The 22,337-nt window shown below is 45.2% G+C and overlaps 1 protein-coding gene and 2 pseudogenes across 1 annotated transcript; all 3 read left to right on the top strand.

Moving 5' to 3' along the window:
* Nucleotides 1–11,823: 11,823 nt before the first annotated feature.
* Nucleotides 11,824–14,325, top strand: LOC123443515 (60S ribosomal protein L30). Its single transcript, XM_045119903.1, has 5 exons — nucleotides 11,824–11,966; nucleotides 12,104–12,209; nucleotides 13,611–13,712; nucleotides 13,981–14,049; nucleotides 14,144–14,325. The coding sequence occupies exons 1-5, from the start codon at nucleotides 11,943–11,945 to the stop codon at nucleotides 14,182–14,184; spliced, it is 342 nt and encodes a 113-aa protein (XP_044975838.1). The 5' UTR covers nucleotides 11,824–11,942; the 3' UTR covers nucleotides 14,185–14,325.
* LOC123445784 lies at nucleotides 12,903–12,996 on the top strand (annotated as a pseudogene).
* LOC123445783 lies at nucleotides 13,303–13,396 on the top strand (annotated as a pseudogene).
* Nucleotides 14,326–22,337: the final 8,012 nt, after the last annotated feature.

The following is a 22,337-nucleotide window of genomic DNA, read 5'->3' as shown; positions in this document are numbered from 1 at the left end:
AACAAGCAAAAGAAGAAAGAAAAAATATTTTTGGGTTTTCTCAAAAGGACACAAAACAAGAAAACAAGAAAACAAAAATAAACTAGCATGGATAATACAGTGGCAAAGTGTAAACACCGGCTAACAAAGTGAAAGCATAAGCATAAATGTAGAGTCGGTGAGAACACGTACTCCCCCAAGCTTAGGCTTTTGGCCTAGCTTGGTCTACTCCCATGGTGGGAAGTAACCAGCTCCAGGATACTCCGGAGCAGACTGCGGATGCCACTGCTGTGTGAGCTCCTCTGGCTCCCACTGATAAACTGGCGTCTGGTACTCGACTGGCGGCTCGGGCGCGGACGCCTGAGGTTGGGCCAAGCCCCAATATGCGTAGATGTCCGCGGGCATAATAGTGTACCTGCCTGCATGAAGATCAAACAAAGAAGGAGCAGGCAAAGTAATAGTCTCTCGAGTACCCTGACTAAACACCATGTTATAGATCATCCGTCTACTAGCATCTCTATCCAGAAAATCATGGCGAACAATGTTGTCATAATCCAGATATCTCTCAGGGAGAAACATATCTCCTTCCTCTCCCAGTCTAATTGGTATCTCAAAGTGTCTGGCAAGACGGGTAGCATAGATACCTCCATAGACAACACCCTTGGAACGGTTCAGGTTCAACCGTTGAGCTACTATAGCGCCCAAGCTATAAGTCTTATCGTTATAAAGGCCTTCACGCAAAACCGCAAGGTCTAGAGAACTAAGTGATCCAGCCTCCCCACGGCCAATCAAAATTTTTCCCACAAATAGTGAGAAGTACCGAAGCACAGGAAAATGTATGCTAGCAATTCTAGCGCGAGACACTCTTCTCTCCTCTCCAACAGCAATAGAACCAATGAAATCCTCCAAGTCCCGTGAACGAGGGTCACGGATATCCCCAACATAAGGTAATTTGCATACATTGCAAAAATCCTGCAGCGTCATGCACTGGGGGACATCGTATATCATGAACTCAACCATGGGAGGATTCTTCCTCGGATAAAAGTTGAAGCTTTGAACGAAAATATTGGTGAGGAGGAGATATTGTGGCCACTTATCTTCAAGGAACGCAGTAAGACCTGAGTTCTCCACCAAGTAATAAAAGTCTTCATAAAGTCCGACGGCGCGCAAAAATTCATCACTTGGCCACTCGCACGCTCGAACTTCTGTGACTCGAGGGACTACGTACTTGGGGTGGTTCTTCTCATCCTCCTTATGGTTACAGCTTGAAGAGTCTCTCAAGAACCTCCTCATCTTTTCCTTTTTCTAGCTCTGAAAAATTCTGAAATTTTTAGAGACTTCGAAAGAAAAGTGAATAAGGGTTAACCCAACTTGTAGCTACTACTCCTACTAGTGCCTAGAGACCATATCACGCGCTAAAACTACTTGGAACCAGCTAAAATCAACATTTATAGCTCAAGAACAGGGTCACCAAGGTAGCAAGAATTCGCGAAGGATAAAGCACTAGAGCAAAAACTAATTGGACCAATGGAGGAGTCACTTACCAAGGAGTAATTTCCCCAAAACAGTTCAGAGAATGGTGCTTTGAGCAAGGAGATCAAAAATCACAGCCAAATGAGCAAGAACACGGGTTTGAGCTGCGAAACAAATTTTTTCTAGAGGTGGAAGAAGAGGCTGGGAGCTGGAATGAGTGGAGGGGATGCTTGTGGGCCCCACAAGCTTGCACCCCGCCACCAGGGGGGTAGGTGGCGGTGGGGGGGCTTATGGACCACTGGTCAGGCCCCCTGACCAGCTCTCAGGCCCATAAATTTTCAAAAATTCCAGAAAAAATCATACTAAATTTTCAGGACCATCGAAGAACTTTTATTTTCGAGGTATTTTTCTCCGGGACGCTAAAACAGAAAACAGGAAAAACTAAACTAATTCTATCATTTTTCTTCTAAGCAAAAGAAAAGGAAAACTCAAAAACAGAGGTATGTGACTCTCTGATTCATCCGTTTCATGGTCATCGGAAGAAATTCGTCAATGAGGTTGATCAAATCCTTATGACAAAACCTTCTCGAATTGAAGAGAGAACGGAGAATTTTTGAATAGTCGCTAAGTCACCTCAATGGGGATATGGATCTCCCCAACAAGCAAATCATACTTCATCTTGACACGAGGAATAGGGCATTCAAAGCTCCCAATAAGAATCGATGAAGTCTTTTCAATAGCATTGATGCAATGTACTGGATATCATTTCTTCGGAAAGTGCACGGTGTGCTCATTACCGTTGACATGGAAAGTGACATTGCCTTTGTTGCAATCTATAACAGCCCCTGCAGTGTTTAAAAAGGGTCTTCCGAGGATGATAGCCATGGCATCGTCCTCGGGAATATCCAAGATAACAAAGTCTGTTAAGATAGTGGTGCTGGCAACCACAACAGGCACATCCTCGCAAATGCCGATAGGAAAGCAGTTGATTTGTCGGCCATTTGCAGAGAAATTTCAGTGGGTGTCAACTTATCCAACTCAAGTATACGATAAAGAGAGAGCGGCATAACACTAACACCGGCTCCAAGGTCACATAAGGCAGTTCTTACGTAGTTTCCTTTAATGGAGCAAGGTATAGTGGGCACTCCGGGATCACCAAGTTTCTTAGGAGTTCCACCTTTGAAAGTGTAATTGGCAAGCATGGTGGAGATCTCAAGATCTGGTATCTTCCGTTTATTAGTCACGATATCTTTCATGTACTTGGCATACAGAGACATCTTGAGCATATCAGTTAACCGCATCTGCAGAAAGACGGGTCTTATCATCTCAACGAAGCGCTCAAAATCCTCATCATCCTTTCTCTTGGATGGCTTAGGAGGAAAGGGGGTCTCTGAACCCATGGCTCTCTTTCTTTACCATGCTTCCTAGCAGTGAAGTCATTCTTGTCGTATCTCTTAGGTTGTGGATTATCAGGATTAACCGTAGGTTCAATCTCCACATCCTCATCATGGCTAGGTTGAGCATTATTACGAACATCATTGTCCACATTGTCACCAGGTTCATGTTCATCACCTGATTGTGTTTCTGCATCAGACGTAGAAATATCATTAGGTTCTTCAGGTGTGATAGTATTTGGTGAACTGGCGTGCAGGTTTCTATCATCCTTCTTCTTCTCCTTAGGATGACTAGGTGTATCAGCATTGATTCCTTGAGAATCTTGATCAATTCTCTTAGGATGACCTTCAGGATACAAAGGTTCCTGAGTCATTTTGCCTCCTCTAGTAATGACTCTGACAAAGTTGTCATTTAATTCATTGAGCAAGTCATTCTGAGCTTTAAGTACTTGTTCTACCTGAGTAGTAATCATAGAGGCATGTTTACTCAGAAGCTTCAGAGCATTGACATTTCTGTCTACACAAGCACTTAAATGGCTAAGCATACGAGTACTTTGTTCCAAATGTCTGCTAACATAATCATTGAAACTGTGTTGTTTGGCAACAAAGTTGTCAAATTCATCAAAGCATAGGCTAGCAGGTTTATCAAAAGGAATATCACTCTCATCAAACCTACGCAGAGAATTCACTTCTACTACCTGTATCGGGTTATCGAGACCGTGGATCTCTTCGATAGGTGGTAGATTTTTGACATCTTCAGATCTAATGCCTTTCTCTTGCATAGATTTCTTGGCTTCTTGCATATCTTCGGGACTGAGGAATAGAGTACCTCTTTTCTTAGGAGTTGGCTTCGGAGGTGGTTCGCGAATAGTCCAAGCATTATCGTTGATCAAGAGGTTATTCAGTAGAGTCTCAGCTTGTTCTACAGTTCGTTCCCTAAAAACACAACCGGCACAGTCTCTAGAGGCATCGGTAAGTCCATTATAGAGGATATCAAGTATCTCGTTCTTCTTGAGAGGGTGATCAGGCAAAGCATTCTGTAGCTGGACGAGCCTCCCCCAAGCTTGTGGAAGACTCTCTTCTTGGAGTTGAGCAAATTTGTATATTTCCTACAAGGTAGCTTGCTTCTTATGGGTAGGGAAATATTTCTCACAGAAGTAATAGACCATCTCCTGGGGACTACGCACACATCCAGGAGCAAGAGAGGTGAACCATACTTTAGCATCATCCTTTAGAGAGAAAGGAAACAGTTTAAGGATATAGTAGTGGCGGTTCTTCTCCTCATTAGTGAAAAGGTTGGCTATTTCGGATAGTTTGGCAAGATGGGCTATGACCGTCTCAGACTCATAACCGTGAAAAGGATCAGATTCGACTAGAGAGATTATCTCAGGGTCGACAGAGAATTCATAATCCTTATCGGTGACAAAGATAGGCGAAGTGGCAAACTTCGGGTCATTTTTCATCCTAGCTTCACGAGATTTTTCCTTCCACTTGAGAATTAATTTCTCAGCGTCATAGGCATCCTTACACGCAAGAAAATCCTCAGCTATCTCTCCCTCCATAACGTAACCCTCAGGTATATCAGGCAATTCATATCTAGGAGAGCTAGATCTAGCAGGAGCAAAAGCAGGTTCTTTCTCAATGGTATCGGTAGTTTCAGAAGCATCACGAGCATTGGCAGTAACTCTAGCAATATGAGCATCAAGGAACACTCCTAGTGGAACATCAGGAAAAGGAGTATCTCTAGCAGTATCAAGCATAGCATCTCTAGCATCATCAGGAAAAGCAGTATCAAGCATAGCATCTCTAGCAGTATCAGGCATAACATCTCTAGCAGTACCAAGCATAGCATCATCAGGCATAGTATCAGACATAGCATCAGGCATAGTATCAAGCATAACATCTCTAGCAGTATCATGCATAGTATCAAGCATAGTATCATCAGGCATAGTATCAAGCATATCATCTCTAGCAGTAGTATCACAAGCATCATCAAGCACAGACGACATATCAAGATTTCTAGCAGGAGGTGAAGTCGCAAACTTACTCATAACTGAAGGTGAATCAAGTGCAGAGCTAGATGGAAATTCCTTACCTCCCCTCGTAGTTGAGGGCAAGACTTTGGTCTTCGGATCCTTCAGATTCTTCATAGTGATCAGCAGATATAAATCCCAAGTGACTCACAGAATATAGACATACCTCCCTGGCAACGACGCCAGAAAAAATGCTGACGTCAGCTATGCTTCCCCAGCAATAGTGCCAGAAAAGTGTTGATCCTGCAATCTCTAGTGTTAGCTAGACGAATGCTTATGACAACGAACCTTCTCCTGCAACGTCACCAGAAGAATGCTGCTAGCACTCCCCCGCAATGAAACTGGAAGAATGTTGTTGATGGCCCACCAGCGTGTGGGTTCGCAGCAGTTTTCGAGGGTAGAGTATTCGACCCAATTTGTTGGTTTGCACGACAGGAGGTGAGAGTATACTCTCAAGTATTAGCAGCTGAATTTGTCAGATTCAACCACACATGAAAGATTAGTATCTGCAAGCACAGTAGTAACAGCAAAGTAGCGAGTAACGGGAGTGTAACTAGCAATAGCAGTGGCAAGGAATAGCAGTAGTGACAGTAGGACAAACTCGTAGGCAATGGGTCGGTGATTTGTTTGGATGATATTCATCATGCAACAGCTATAACACGGAGAGATATGTGGCTAGCTCCCGTTCGTCAATGTGATGTAGGCATGCCTTCCGTGTGTCGTCATACGTGCTTAGGGAAAAGAACTTGCATGACATCTATTGTCCATTCCTCCCGTGGCAGCGGGGTCCAAAAGGAAACTACGGGATATTAAGGTTCTCCTTTTAATAAAGAACCGGACCAACGCATTAGCACTTGGTGAACACATGAACTCCTCAAACTATGGTCAGCATCGGGAGTGGTTCCGGTTATTGTCACTCCGGGGTTGCCGGATCATAACACATAGTAGGTAACTACAACTTGCAAGATCGGATCTAGAACACACATATATTGGTGACAACATAATAATTTCAGATCTGAAATCATGGCACTCGGGCCCTAGTGACAAGCATTAAGCATGGCAAAGTAGTAGTAACATCAAATCTCAGAACATAGTGGATACTAGGGATCAATCCCCATCAAAACTAACTCGATTACATGATAGATCTCATCCTACTCATCACCGCCCAGCGAGCCTACGAGTAGATTACTCACGAACGACGAAGAGCTTCATGGAATTGGAGAGGGAAGAAGGTTGATGATGACGATGGCGACGATTTCCCCTCTCCGGAGCCCAAGACGGACTCCAGATCTGCCCTCCAGATGAAGAACAGGAGGTGGCGGCGCCTCTGTATCGAAAACGCGACGAAAACTTCTCTTTTTATTTTTTCTGGGACGAAAGACAACTTATAGAGCTGGAGTTGGGGTCGGCAGGTGCCTATGGGCCCCACAAGCCTGCCCACCACCACGAGGGGGGTGGTGGCGGAGCAGGGGTTTGTGGCCCACTAGCCCACCCCCTGAGGTGGAACTTGGCGCAGATATTTTTGATATTTTCCAAAATTGCTCCCCGTAAATTTTCAGCACGTTTGGAGAACTTTGATTTCTGCACAAAAATAACACCAAGTCAATTCTGCTGAAAACAGCGTCAGTCCAGGTTAGTTCCATTCAAATCATGCAAATTATAGTCCAAAACAAGGGCAAAAGAGTTTGGAAAAGTAGATACGTTGGAGACGTATCAGAGAGCCCCTGTCGTTGCGACGCCAGTTGAGGAGCAAGTTAATGATGATGATCATGAAACTCCGGATCAAGTTCCTGTCGGACCTCGCAGGTCGACGAGATCGCGTACTGCTCCAGAGTGGTATGGTAATCCCGTCTTATCAATTATGTTGTTGGACAACAATAAGCCTGCGAATTATGAAGAAGCAATGGTGGGCCCATATTCCAACAAATGGCTGGAAGCCATGAAGTCCGAGATAGTATCTATGTATGAGAACAAAGTGTGGACTTTGGAAGTACTGCCTGAAGGCCGCAAGGCTATTCAGAACAAATGGATCTTTAAGAAGAAGACGGACGCTGACGGTAATGTGACCGTTTATAAAGCTCGACTTGTGGCAAAGGGTTTTTCACAAGTTCAAGGAATTGACTACGATGAGACGTTCTCACCCGTAGCGATGCTTAAGTCCGTCGGAATCATGTTAGCAATAGCTGCATTTTTCGATTATGAAATATGGCAGATGGATGTCAAAACGGCGTTCCTTAACGGTTTCCTTAAGGAAGAGTTGTATATGATGCAACCCAAAGATTTTGTCGATCCTAAAAATGCTAACAAAGTGTGCAAGCTCCAGCGATCCATTTATGGACTGGTGCAAGCATCTCGGAGTTGGAATAAACGCTTTGATGAGGTGATCAAAGCATTTGGGTTTATATAGGTGGTTGGAGAATCCTGTATTTACAAGAAAGTGAGTGGGAGCTCTGTGGCGTTTCTAATATTATATGCGGATGACATATTGTTGATTGGAAACAACGTGGAGCTTTTGGAGAGCATAAAAAGTTACTTGAATAAAAGTTTCTCTATGAAGGACCTAGGAGAAGCTGCTTACGTTCTAGGCATTAAGATCTATAGGGATAGATCAAAACGCCTGATAGGACTTTCACAAAGCACATACCTTGATAAAGTTTTGAAGAAGTTCAAAATGGATCAGTCCAAGAAAGGGTTCTTGCCAGTATTACAAGGTATAAAATTGAGTAAGACTCAGTGCCCAACAACTGAGGAAGATAGAAAGACAATGAGTTCCGTCCCCTATGCTTCAGCCATAGGTTCTATCATGTATGCAATGTTGTGCACCATACCGGACGTTAGCCTGGCCATAAGTATGGCAGGCAGGTTCCAGAGAAATCCAGGAGTGGATCAGTGGACGACGGTCAAGAATATCCTGAAGTACCTGAAAAGGACTAAGGAGATGTTTCTCGTATATGGAGGTGACAAAGAGCTCGCCGTAAAGGGTTACGTTCATGCAAGCTTTGACACAGATCCGGACGACTCTAAGTCGCAGACCGGATACGTATTTATTCTTAATGGGGGTGCGGTAAGCTGGTGCAGTTCCAAGCAAAGCGTCGTAGCTGATTCTACATGTGAAGCGGAGTACATGGCTGCCTCGGAGGCAGCTAAGGAGGGTGTTTGGATGAAGCAATTCATGACGGATCTTGGAGTGGTGCCGAGCGCACTGAATCCAATAACCCTGTTTTGTGACAACACGGGTGCCATTGCCTTAGCAAAGGAACCACGGTTTCACAAGAAGACCAGACACATCAAACGATGCTTCAACCTCATCCGTGACTACGTCGAGGAGGAGGACATGAATATATGCAAAGTGCACACATATCTGAATGTGGCAGACCCGCTGACTAAACCTCTTCCACGAGCAAAGCATGATCAACACCAGAACTGTATGGGTGTTAGATTTATTACAATGTAATTCGCATGGTGATGTGAGGCTAGATTATTGACTCTAGTGCAAGTGGGCGACTGTTGGAATTATGCCCTAGAGGCAATGATAAATAAGTTATTATTATAATTCCTGTATCAAGTTAATCGTTTATTATCCATGCTATAATTGTATTGAATGAACACTTAGATACATGTGTGGATACATAGACAAAACACTGTCCCTAGCAAGCCTGTAGTTGGCTAGCCAGTTGATCAAGGATAGTCAGGGTCTTCTGACTATGTACAAGGTGTTGTTGCTTGATAACGGGAACACATCATTGGGTGAATCATGTGATGGACCAGACCCAAACTAATAGATGTAGCATGTTGATCGTGTCATTTTGTTGCTACTGTTTTCTGCATGTCAAGTATTTATTCCTATGACCATCAGATCATATAACTCACTGGCACTGGAGGAATGCTTTGTGTGTATCAAACGTCACAACGTAACTGGGTGACTATAAAGATGCTCTACAAGTATCTCCGAAGGTGTTCTTGAGTTAGTATGGATCAAGACTGGGATTTGTCACTCCGTGTGACGGAGAGGTATCTCGGGGCCCACTCGGTAATACAACATCACACACAGGCCTTGCAAGCAATGTGACTTAGTGTAAGTCACGGGATCTTGTATTACGGAACGAGTAAAGAGACTTGGCGGTAAACGAGATTGAAATAGGTATGCGGATACTAACGATCGAATCTCGGGCAAGTATCATACCGAAGGACAAAGGGAATGACATACGGGATTATATGAATCCTTGGCACTCAGGTTCAAACGATAAGATCTTCGTAGAATATGTAGGATCCAATATGGGCATCCAAGTCCCGCTATTGGATATTTACCGAAGAGTCCCTCGGGTCATGTCTACATAGTTCTCGAACCCGCAGGGTTTGCACACTTAAGGTTCGACGTTGTTTTATGCGTATTTGAGTTATATGGTTGGTTACCGAACATTGTTCGGAGTCCCGGATGAGATCACAGACGTCACGAGGGTTTTCGTAATGGTCCAGAGACGAAGATTGATATATAGGATGACCTCATTTGATTACCGGAAAGTTTTCGGCATTACCGGGAATGTACCGGGAGTGACGAATGGGTTCCGGATGTTCACCGGGGGGGGGGGGGGGAGCCCACCCGGGGGAAGCCCATAGGCCTTAGGGGTGCCGCACCAGCCCTTAGTGGGCTGGTGGGCAAGCCCAAGAAGGCACCTGCGCAGGAGATAAAGAAAATCAAAGAGAAAAAAAGGGAAGTGGGAAGGAAGGGAAGGACTCCACCTTCCAATCCTAGTTGGACTAGGATTGGAGGAGGAATCCTCCTCCCCCCTTCGACCGACCCCTTGGGCTCCCTTGAGCCTCAAGGCAAGGTCCCTCCCCTCCCTCCTATATATACCGAGGTATTAGGGCTGATTTGAGACAACTTTGCCACGGCAGCCCGGCCACATACCTCCACGGTTTTTCCTCTAGATCGCGTTTCTGTGGAGCTCGGGCGGAGCCCTGCTGAGATAAGATCATCACCAACCTCTGGAGCGCCGCCACGCTGCCGGAGAACTCATCTACCTCTTCGTCTCTCTTGCTGGATCAAGAAGGCCGAGATCATCGTCGAGCTGTACGTGTGCTGAACGTGGAGGTGCCGTCCGTTCAGCAGTAGATCGGAGCGGATCGTGGGACAGATCGCGGGACGGTTCGTGGGACGGTTCGCGGGGCGGATCGAGGGACGTGAGGACGTTCCACTACATCAACCGCGTTTATTAACACTTCCTGCTGTGCGATCTACAAGGGTACGTAGATCGGAAATCCCCTCTCGTAGATGGACATCACCATGATAGGTCTTCGTGTGCGTAGGAAATTTTTTGTTGCCCATGCGACGTTCCCCAACACTGCAACTCTGGGGTGAACCTGGACGGTAAACTGAACGGACTGTATCCGCCCTTGGCGAATTGCTGTGTAATCTATTGATCAACTGCGATACAGTCGAGTTCTGCTGCTGTGTTGCTTGAAGCAAAGCGCGAATCTGCTCTAAGCCTTTGCCTGCCTCTGAATCTGACGGCTGAATTGAATCTGCTATCTTGGCGGCTGCTGCGACATTAAGTACTGGAGTACGATATACCTTAGTATTGGCGTGATGATCGCGTGAGAAGAGGTGTCGCTGACGCCAACTGGAAGTTGGAGGACGACGACGATCGCGTCGGGACTGAACCCGGGTAGGCTCTCCGCGGAGCCCGCCATGAAGACGTCTGCCGCTGGGTTGCAGCTCTTGCACTCGGAAGGAACACCAGAGTGATCCGACGCCGAATGGATCCGGTGCCGAAGGGGTTCAACAGGCTCGATGGCTGCGACCTGAGGGGTCGACGGAGACGATGCCTGTCGAGCCACCGCGTGCTTCACCCATCGCTGGAGTCGAGAGCGACCGGATCGCTTGCGATGACGAACAGTGGAGTGAAGAGCCGAGAGCGGAGTCGACGACTGCAGAAGGAGTACGCCAACGGAGCTAGCAGGGAAGTGCGTTGCTCCACGGATTGGGAGCGCCTCGATGTCGAGTGGCGCTTCGTGAAGCCATGCCGAGTCGTCGGCGACGAAGATAAGGGCGCCGAAATGGATCTCACCACCCTTGAACGAATCGCCGCCGAAAGACATGATGAAGAGTGAAAAAGATGCAAACTTGCCGGAAGTCGCTTAGACGCCTGCCAGAAGGTGGACGCCAACTGTCGTGGGAATAAACGTGACAGTAGAGGTGTAGGATACGAATGGAGAGGGCAGAGTCCTAGCTATGACAAGCTTATATGCAAGATGTACGAGTTCAGGCCCCTCTCTTGAAGGTAACAACCCTACGTCTCAGGTGCTCGGGAGCTCTTGCAGCGTGGATTGTGTAATATAGGGGGTGCGAACCCTTGTGCCAGAGGGGAGGGGTGGCTTATATAGAGTGCGCCACACCTCATCAAGGTCTCAACATCTAAGGGCTTGATCAATATGAGTTAAAGATATATGTTAATGATAACGTATGCAAGTAATAAATGCTACTAAAGACCATTGGCCGCATGTCCGTTGGCCCTCGTGGGTGACTTCTGGTCTTCAATGTCGACTGGAATCCTTTCGAGTGGAAACACGTCGTCGAGTGGATGGGAATGTAGTCCGAATATTTACGTACCGAGTGACTTTTTAAGTGTCATCTTCATCCAGTCGGAATCTTCTGATGAAAGATGAGGAGACTGGAATATTTCATCAGACGAACTAGTGCATTTTCTTTCTGTCCTCCTCATCTCCCCACGAGAATCCCGATATCTCATCGGTTTTGGCCTTGACCGATATTCTTAACTTTGGTGGAAGATGCAAATAATAATAATTTGTGACCGATCTCAACTTTGGTGAAACAAGCCCAAAAGGATGCATCTTCCAATAAACTCGCCCCAAAAGCCCACTGGCCCATCCCATGCCCCAACTCACTAAGCCCACACCAAGCAAAACCCTCCCCTTCCCGGGCCTTTATAATCCAAACCCTAGAGCGCAACTGGCTCCTCCACCTCGCAGACATCCCCGAGCAGAAGCCGCCGCCGACGACGCCGCTCCTCGCGACGCCGCTACTTCTCCTCGGGGTGCAACCATGGTGGCCTCCACGAAGAAGACGGTAACAACCCCCTTCCTCGCCCTCATGTTTATGTCCACCTGCTGCGATGCTCTTCGTAGTTTTGACAGATCCCGCCATTCACCTAGTTTTTTTCTTCTGTCTCGCTGATTTCCGGTGTATTTGTTGTGATGGCGCAGAAGAAGTCCGGGGACAACATCAACAACAAGCTGCAGCTTGTCATGAAGAGTGGCAAGTACACGCTCGGCTACAAGACCGTCCTCAGGACCCTCAGGAACTCCAAGGGTAAGAGCCCAACCTCCCTTCCCTAGTTTCAGCGCGCTCGGTATGGCATGTGTTGGTCTGTGCGAATTGTATGCGACGTATATGCTAGTTGAAGAACCAGAAATATGTTGTTTAGATTCAGGAAACGCTCGAGTTACCGTTGGTGTGTGACCGTCAGGGCTTTGATTTTGGCTAAATGGATGTTGAAACGTGTTGTTGCGCATCGCAAAAACTGATTACCAGTGGATCTCATTGCTGCTGTGTATGAGTCGATGCCATAGTGATTAGCTTCACCGTTGCCCTTCTAATAGTACGGGCTCACTGCTCTGGTCCAATAGCTGATGGTGGTGTACATCCCAGTGATTGGGCATTTCTGTAGATTTATCAGGGATTTGACTGCTAGTGCCTGCTATTTAACATTTTTGTATTTGATAACGTGTTAGCATTCTGTTCTGTTTTGTGTTGTACCCCAGTTAGGTGCTGGAAATTTCGTTAGAGCTCTTAAATTATCTCATGCTTTTAAGATGTGATCTCAACTGATATCCGGAGCAACTATTATCTGTATTGTGTTGATATATTTTCTATTTATTGTTATTTAGATTTGTATGCTGTACCTTTGGTATGAACTAGATAAGGACGATCCTTTACCTAGATGTTACACAATTATCTAGCTCAGCCAAAACGAATCTGCAAATATCTTGATGTATTACTTTGGTGGATATGATGATCCTTTCCCCAGATGATCGACAGTGAACATACCGAGAGCTGTAATTTCTTTTGGAGAAACCAAGCCAGGACTCTGATCCTCCCTAGTAGTTCAGTTTTTTTGTTCTACATTGCTTGCTACTGCTTTGTGGTTTGTTATCTTTAATTTATGTTTGGCACCATGGATGTGTTTCTTAATGGTTTGATATGCCCACTTGGTGTTGAAAACTGATCACCAGTGCATCTGTTCATATGGCCATGGAGTATTGAGTCACTGTCATAATAATTCTCAAAATTCTGCAAATGTAACCTGTGTTGCTTGTGTCACTGTTTAATACTAGCAAGAGGGAGAATCTGTGTGATAGATATACTACCCATTCTTTTTGTTTTTTCTGTGCCATTCTGTTTGGAGGATGTGATGATCCTTTCCCAGATGATGGACTATGAACATGCTGAGCGCCATTGTTTCTCTTCAGAGAAACCAAGCCAGTATTCTGATCCTCCTAGCCTTTGCATGTTCCTATATTTCTATGGCTATGGTGGATAATTCAAATGCATAATAGTTCCCCTGATATTCTGCTGTATAATGGTTTTGTTATATTCATGTTTATTAATAGGAGATATCTTCTGTTTGGCCCAGCAATTTCATGTTCTTTTCTTTGAAATTTGATGGTTGACAGTTGGATATGAAATAATGTGTTTACATCCTATTTACAGCAAAGCTAGTGATCCTTGCTAATAACTGCCCTCCACTTCGCAAGTCCGAGATTGAGTACTATGCTATGTTGGCGAAGGTCACTGTCCACCACTACCATGGAAGTAAGTTTGTGTTCCTATTTAATCCCATGACACTGTAAAATAATGTTCATTTCTTCCCATGACACTGCGAAAACCTTCCTTAGCTCACAATCCTGTCTATTACTTGTTGCTATTCCTTGTTGTGGAAGTATTTGCTGTAGTTGCAGTAGGAAGCTAATAAATAGTTTGAAACTGTGAATAAGATGGTTAACACTCGTAATGATTTCAACTTCTTTATTGGTTCAATAATATACCATTCAAACTTAACCATGCCATATTTGATTTCCAGACAATGTTGATTTGGGAACTGCCTGTGGTAAATACTTCCGAGTCTGCTGCTTGAGCATCATTGACCCTGGTATTTTCCATCACATTTCTCATTGTTTTACTTGGTTCATACCTTGATATACAGCAACTTGGTTTGTGATCATGTTCATTGTGTTGAATTTCAGGTGACTCCGACATCATCAACGCAACACCAGCTGGCCAGTAAACCTGTGTGCCATTTTCAGTATCTTGTCTGATGTGTCATCTGGGGTGTTCTAGAGTGTAGTTCTTGCTGGACTTGATTTGGTCTTGTGTACATCATTTATCAGTCAATCAAGTTTCATGGGACTATCGGTTTGGATCAAAAGTTCTTGTTCCTGGCTTAATTACTCTTTGTTGCACTGCTGTAAGCAAGCATGGTGTTGCTGTGATCAGTAGATTTGGCTTGAAATGCTCTGATTCTTATGAAAAGAGTAACCTTGGCCCGAGACTCGTAATGACATCATGAAATTAGTTGTCGATGCAAGGTTGGGCCTTTAGCTTAGATGCGATCTGTAGTTTACTTTTTCATTGGACGGTTGGGCCTTTGTCTTAGCACGTGTTCTCTTTAACGTCCATTGTTGGTTTAGTTTGCGTTAATGCCTTTTGCGTGTTTTTTGTTTGTGTTAATATCTTTTGCATGTTTTTATTAGTTATTATTGGTTGATGAAAATAGTTACTGTTTATTGGACGGAGATAGACCAATTGCTGAACTGAATTAGATTTTGTTTTATGCTACATAAAAATAAATTTGGGATTGGAATTAGAGAATAATGCTCTCGTTGCAACGAAATTTGTTCAGTGTATACGAGAACGCGCTAAACCCACGCAAGAGAAAGAAAGCTAAGGGGAAAAAAGTGTCATCACGCCGTCTATCTCATCTACTCCTGCGTTCCATACTTTAAAGTATGTCTATATACATTTGTATATAGTTCACTAATGAAATTTCTACAAAGACTTATATTTAGGAACGGAGGGAGTAGCTTCGTTAACTCGCATCCGCTCTTTTTCTCGAGAGAATTTGACGGGATCACCGTCTTATCCGAAGGTTATCCGAAGGAAAAGAGAAGGAAGGTTCGTTTTGGAGTACGCTTTTGATGCGTTCCACGTCTCTTCCGAATTTCCGCCTGCTCCATACGACAGTCCATGCTGTTGAGGAAAAACCACAAGGGAAAGAAAAGTTGACCGCGACGCAGCCAATGGAGGCCCAGAACTTTGGCTGTCCACCAACCCCGTCCTACCACTTACCAACTCGACTTGCACATGCCTTTTTGAGCTGCATAATTATCTGCAACGTTAGAGCATCTAGAACCCCGATACCTCGAACGAACTCTCATTCATGACCCCACCCGAACCATCTTTTCTTTTTCTTTATTTAATTTTTTTCTGTCATTATACGGACAGATAAATAAGAAACATGAGATCATATTTGCTTAATCCGACAATAAATGCTCTAAGGATGGGAATAGACGTGTGCTTACATTTTTATTGCACATTTAGTCTCAAAATAGATCGAGCTCCACTATCAATGATATATAAAACGGAACATTCACAAAGAAAAAGCACCCAAGTGTAACAAAAATAGAATAAGTCTTAGGCTAGCTATAGTAGGAGTAACATAGCTAGTAACATAGTCTTGGGACTAGCAAACATGGTGATGTGGCAAATAATTAAAGAAGAGAGAGAGGATTAGAGTAACATAGGTAGATACCCTAACATGTTAAATGCTATGCTACTATGTGTCATGCATGTCAATAAATGAGATCACCTATGATACTAGTTTATGTTACTATGCACTATGAAGGTAGTATCATACAATTATAACATATACTCCCTCCGTCCCAAAATAAGTGTCTCAACTTTGTACTAGCTCTAGTACAAAATTGTATTAAGCTTGAGACAGTTATTTTGGGACGGAGGGAGTATATGATACTACTATATGTTACTCTCCACTATGAGCAGCCTTAAAGCTGCCGCATTACTTTGTTAACGACCGAACAAGCAAAATAAATGTTCGTTACGTTCTAAGGAACGGTCCAGTCAGTGATCGATAAAAATAGCCTAACTAAGATGACATCTTAAATAGACCTTAAACATCTCGGCTGACCGACATTCCTCATATCCAATTTAAATATAAGGCTGACCGACATTCCTCATTCCACATCGGACCTAATAGGTCTATCTCACCATAAATTGCATCAAATCCACTCCCTCAACCTCCAAGATCCATTTGCTCTCTTTTCTCTTCTCACACTTCCGTGTTAGACGTCTCGCATGTCGGTTGCCACCCTTGCTCTGCACCTGTTTCTAGCCTCAGCGCTGCAAGGACCGGCACAACAATCCTCTCTTCCGTGCTCGCCGCTGCGTAGATCATCGCCGACCCGTACGCCACCGCGGTACGTGCGACAACTCTTGGTCCGCCCCTTGCCCTCTATGTGTTCAATAGAATGTCCAACCCGATTTTTTGTGATTTATTTGTAGGGGAAGCCATGAATTCCGATGCTTCGTCGAACAAGGAGAATGGACCGATGGAGCTTGATAGAAGGATTGAAATTGAGTTTTTTGATTCATCATATTTGGGCGAAGAAATGGACATGATCATGCTCATGAGAAAGCAAGAGGAAATGGACCGACACGTGGAGCATATTCCAAACTTTAAGAGCTCAATCAAAGGGAGAAGAGTGATCAATCGGGATAGGGTCGTCGGAGCACAACTGCTGCACAAGGACTACTTCGCTCCGGAGCACGACTATTGCACAAGGACTACTTTGCTCCGGACCCAACTTTTCCGGATGATCCATGGTTTCGTCGCCTATTTCGCATGGGAAAACCATTGCTTTTGTGCATTGTGAAGGGAGTGGAGGCACACAATGACTACTTTAAGCTCACAAGGGATTGCTGCAGCCAACTTGCTTTCTCCGCTAAACAGAAATGCACGGTTGCTCTAAGAATGCTCGCACTTGGTATTGCCGTAGATGCCATTGGTGAGATGACCGGATGGGGGAGAACACATGCCTAAATATTACTGTCAACTTTGCTTGCACCATGGTGCAGGTGTTTGGAACAAAGTATTTGAGAGAACCAAATATGCATGAATCATAAATGTTGTTAGCAATTAGAGAGGCGGGAGGGTTTCGAGGAATGCCCAGACCAATTGATTGTATGCATTCACAATGGAAGAACTACCCCAAAGGTTTGCGGGGGAATGTATTAAGATCACACCAAAGAGGCTACCATTGTACTACAAGCAGTGGCATCACATGATATGGATTTGGCATGTTTTTTGGAACGCGGGGTTCTCACAACGACATCAACATGCTTAAAAAATGTCCCTTATTCAGAACACTTTGTAATGGGGAATCACCGCCGTGCAATACACTATCAACGACCGTGAGTACAACATGGGATACTATCTTGCGCATGGCATCTATCTTTGGTGGGTGGCGTTTGTGAAGACCATATCCGAACCACACAACAACAAACAACGCCACTTTGCAACAATGCAGGAAGCAACTAGGAAGGATGTGGAGAGGGCATTGTGAGTGCTTCAAGATCGTTGGAGAATTGTTCGTGGAGCTGCCGATGAGGACATCACTATAAAATTACACACACATCCCCTGTTGCTACACATATTGGATCAATTACTATAGCTCGCGTACTCCAAATAAAATACCAGGTACTTTCGTTCCTTGGAAATGATTCTAATGTTCATTTATGTTGCTTACCAATGAATGACCTAGCATAGAAAAGAAGGATGCACAATGGACCATGGTCAAGTGTGGAGAAGGCACACGCGAAGGGAACAAGACGAGAGTTTCGAGTGAAGATTTCGACACTTTGAAGCCACCATGATTACATATAAGAAGACAAACGTGTAAGTGCACCTAGTGCCACCCCATGTTGGTTTTGGAGTATTGAAGACAAACGTGGTTGAGGGACTAATGTGTTTGTGAGAGTTCACAAGTTAACACAGATAGAAGTCCCTCGAGATTCAATTTAACCATCGTAGACGACCCCTAAAAATGTCTGAAGACATTGATGACCGCGGAAGCCATTGGTGGTGCAGGAAGACAATCGCTTGAAGATAATGAAACACGACGACGAAGTATTTTGGTAGTTTTGTTTTCTTCTTTCCTGAGTCATAGGAACCACTGCACTGTTAAGTGGGGTTGATGTGATCGAAGTCAGACGCTGGCGTGATGCTCAACTCAAAATACCTATATCTTCGAGTGAAGACAATGAGAGGAAATCTCTTTCAGAGTCGGTTGAGTTAGCATTGCTTGTGGCCCAAGTAATGTTGTCGCGTGTGTCTTTGAAATCTGACAATTGGAGCACGTTTCGGTTGGCCATTAAGCGATGGTCATTTCGGTCATATCATGTAGGGTTTCCTGTGAGGGAGTTCGGGACTAAGGGGTCCTCAGGCTGCTGACCTATTTTCATGGGCCGGATTCATGGACTGCCCTCTGATTATCACTAAAGGCCGAATTACAAGATGATACCGTATCAAGAACAAATTATTCTGAAGACTTGGCATATGCTCCAAGGCAAGATGATAATATTGGCATGTTTACTCCTTGGTGTGACCGACATTGTGTAACCCTAGTATCCGTGGTATCTATATAAACCAGAGTGCTTTAGTCCGTAGGGCATGTTAAGATCATTACTCCTACGGTTTTAGACCACAACATATGATCTCGAGGTAGATCAACTATATATTCGATACTCCATCATCAATATAAACAAGAGCAAGACGTAGGTTTTACCTCCATCAAGAGGGCCCGAACCTGGGTAAACACTGTCTCCCTTGTCCACTATTACCCATCGATCCAAGATGCACAGTTCAGGACCCCCCTACCCGAGATCTAACGGTTTTGACACCGACATTGGTGCTTTCATTGAGAGTTTCACTGTAGGATCGCCACAAGGATTGATGACTTACTTGGTCACGAGCGATGACATTAGCACCACGGATATCTTCGTCCCGGCCGGCTCTCCGCGTTCGACAACATTGTTTCGCATGTTGAAGCAACTCGTCACCTTGTCCAGATAAACAGGTTTGCCCCGGCTGAGGGAATTAAGTTCGGCGACCTAGATTACGTTGCCGATGTCTAACGCGATCTCATCCTCATTGGGTTCTTGGCTTCGTGCGATGAGCCCGGAAACCTCAAAGTCCTTACTTCGGGTATCCTCCCCGACTCCGTATCCGAGACGGTGCCCACTTAGGATCCGGCCTCGGTTAACCCTGACCAAGCACACTTCCTGTGCCGACGTGCTGGAGATCAACTCCCCCAAAACCCCAGGGACTTGGCTAGTGGAGTGAATGTACAACCCAGCCACCTAGGTTCAAGTCTCCACGGGCGCGATTTTGGGTTATTATTATTTTAAAAAAACTCGTTGTGGGTGGTTTTCCTTAAAAAAAACCCAAGGACTAGTCCGGTTGATTCCCTCGCTATCAAACGAGGTGCTCGCCCGGATTCGAACTATGGAAATTTCGGATGTCCCATTCCTGATGTTAGAGCATATTTCTCCTTATGTGGTTTTGGTAATTGATGACAATCCCTATGGACTCATGGTTTCCTTAAGTTATATTCGAAGGATTTGTCCATAGGCATTTCTTGATGTCCATATGTTGGTTTCAAGGAGTTTATATGATGACCAACGTGGTATTCAAGGTATTATCTAAAGAACGGTCATAAAGACACAAGGTTGATCAACACTAAGACAAAGAGTAGATTAAGATGATCAACACACGAAGCATACAAAATGTACCAAGAGTGATCAAGTGATCCCATGGTATGGTAAGCATTGTCCATTACGCTTTTGTGTACTAACCCATGGTTTTCGTGAGAGTTCTATGTCGGGTTAGGTGTGTTTCCATGTGCTTGCGTTAAGAGGAAGATCTCATTCAACCCATGGAAGATTGCGGTGTGCAAGTTCAAGTGGAGCATCACGAATATATCATGCTTCAAACTTGCCATCCATTGTGGTGGCAATGGACTTGTGAAGATGTGCTAAAGACTGGCTCACCCACAATGGAGTATGGGAGAGAAATTTACAAGTCTTCATCTGTGACGCCCTCGATTTAATCGTACGCTAACCATACACACAAATGCGTACGATCAAACCCAAGGACTCACGGGAAGATATCACAACACAACACAAGACACAAATAAAAAAAACATCAGCTTCATATTACAAGCCAGGGGCCTCGAGGGCTAGAATACGAAAACTCGATAAGCACACGAGTCAGCGGAAACAACAAATATCTGAGTACAGACATAAAACATGGGGTGCCTTAGAGAAGGCTAGCACAAAGATACAACGATCGAACGAGGCGAGGCCTCCTGCCTGGGAACCTCCTAACTACTCCTGATCATCAGCGGCCTCCACGTAGTAGTAGGCACCGTCGGAGTAGCATTCGTCGGTGGCGGGGACCTCCATCTCCTGGGCTCCATCATCTGGTCGCAGCAAACGGATCGAGGGGACAAGAGGGGGAGCAAAGCAGCGGTGAGTACTCATCCAAAGTACTCGCAAGTCTTACATCAGAACTATTCTAATTATGCATCAGTATCAAAGACGGGGGGTTATATGTGGACTGACTGCAGCAATGCGAGAATAGAGAGAGAAGGCCTAGTCCTATCGAAGACTAGCATCTTCAGGGTCTTGCAGCAATAGACGAGAGTAGAACAGGGGTAAAACATTAATAGTCATATGGTTGCAGCAATATTAAAGTGAGGTCACGCCTAAAGATCCTCCCTCGACTCCCTGCGAGGAAGCAATCCCGAGGCAAACTAATTCCAGTTAAGTAACAATTGTAGTTGTAAAAGATCGGGGCACAATTCCATGTCGTCCTGTAACCGTGGACACGGCTATCCGAATAGTTAATTTTCATCCCTGCAGGGGTGCACCACATGTCCCGTCACGCTCGATAACACTCTGGCCGGACATACTTTTCTGGGTCCTACCCGGCCTCGGAATATCGACACGTCGCAGCCCCACCTAAGACTAATCAGAGAGGCCAGCCCGCCGGTTTAACTCCTAAGCACAAAGGGTTCATGGGCCCAGTTCCCCTTCGTGCTCCTGCACGTGGCGTGGGCGGCCGACGTCAGTCCTAGCATCCCTTAATCACAAGAGCGATGCATCTCGGGACCACTCGAGCGCGCGCCGCTACATTGCCGACATCTGAAAAGCTTCGGCTGATACCGCGACGCTGAGTACCCATAATGCTTCCCGCGTAGCCGGTTAGTGCGAAAAGGTCTCCGACCAACCCAGATCAAATACCCAAATCCATTAACATTTTAATTAGGCCAACAACACAGTCTCACGGGAATCCACCCGTCTTACAACTAATCACGAAAGATCCCAGTAACAAGGTCGAGTAACTGTGTGGTTGTAACATCGGGGGAATCCGAGGTATCACCCTCGTTGGATTCCGAACGATGTACCCGTCAAGGTGGGCTTAGAGGAATCACCCTCGAGGGTCCCACACTTGAGGGGTTGCACGACAGAGGCGTCATCAGGAATGGTGAAAGAGGAATCACCCTCGATAACCACGACCGACTAGCTATACTACAGAGATACCATCAGGAGTACTTAGTGAGGTGTCACCCTCGGTACCCGATAGTATCTCTGTAGCGTCGTACAACGAAGGGGGGTGTATGTGTTGTGTCGGGTCTGGCTCGTCGATCAGGGATAGAGATTGAAAACAAGCGGGGCAACTGGACTACGGGGTCAGAGGGGATGACTGCTCCACCTATACTAGGCATATTAAAAGTACAGGACTGAAACTAACAGTTCATCAAAAACAGGCTATGCATCAGATATAGGAGCTAACTACAACAGTAGCAAAATACTAATGCAAGCAGTAGGAAGAAAGACATAGGTGATATAGGAATGATCAAGGGGGGGGGGGGGTTGCTTGCCTTGCTGCTCTGCGGCAAAGGACTGATCGACAGGGTCGTAGATGTACCCGACAGCAGCGTCAGTCTCGGGGTCTACCGGTAAGAAGAGGGGAAAGAAACAATAAATAATAGCATCGATGCAACACAAAGCACGACATGGCAAGATGCACGCTAGACATGAGCTAACGCAGCAACATCCGTCATAGACGGGTCGGAAGAATATCTGACGATATTTGCCGGGTCTCGGGCTACTACCGGTTATATTGGAAACGATGGAAAGGTTCCATGTTTGCTATGCTAGGGACGCGTGACAGACGAACGGGCCATGAATCCGGGTTCGTCTCGTTCTGCTGATCAACTTTCATGTTGAAAAATATTTTGATCTGACTTACGGATTATTTAATATTAATTTTTAAAGTTTTATTCAATAATTAGGAAT

The sequence above is a fragment of the Hordeum vulgare genome, chromosome 3H, assembly GCF_904849725.1.
Source record: "Hordeum vulgare subsp. vulgare chromosome 3H, MorexV3_pseudomolecules_assembly, whole genome shotgun sequence".
Lineage (NCBI taxonomy): Eukaryota > Viridiplantae > Streptophyta > Magnoliopsida > Poales > Poaceae > Hordeum > Hordeum vulgare.
Note: the sequence above shows the minus strand (reverse complement) of the source record. Positions and strands in the feature narration are given on the sequence as shown.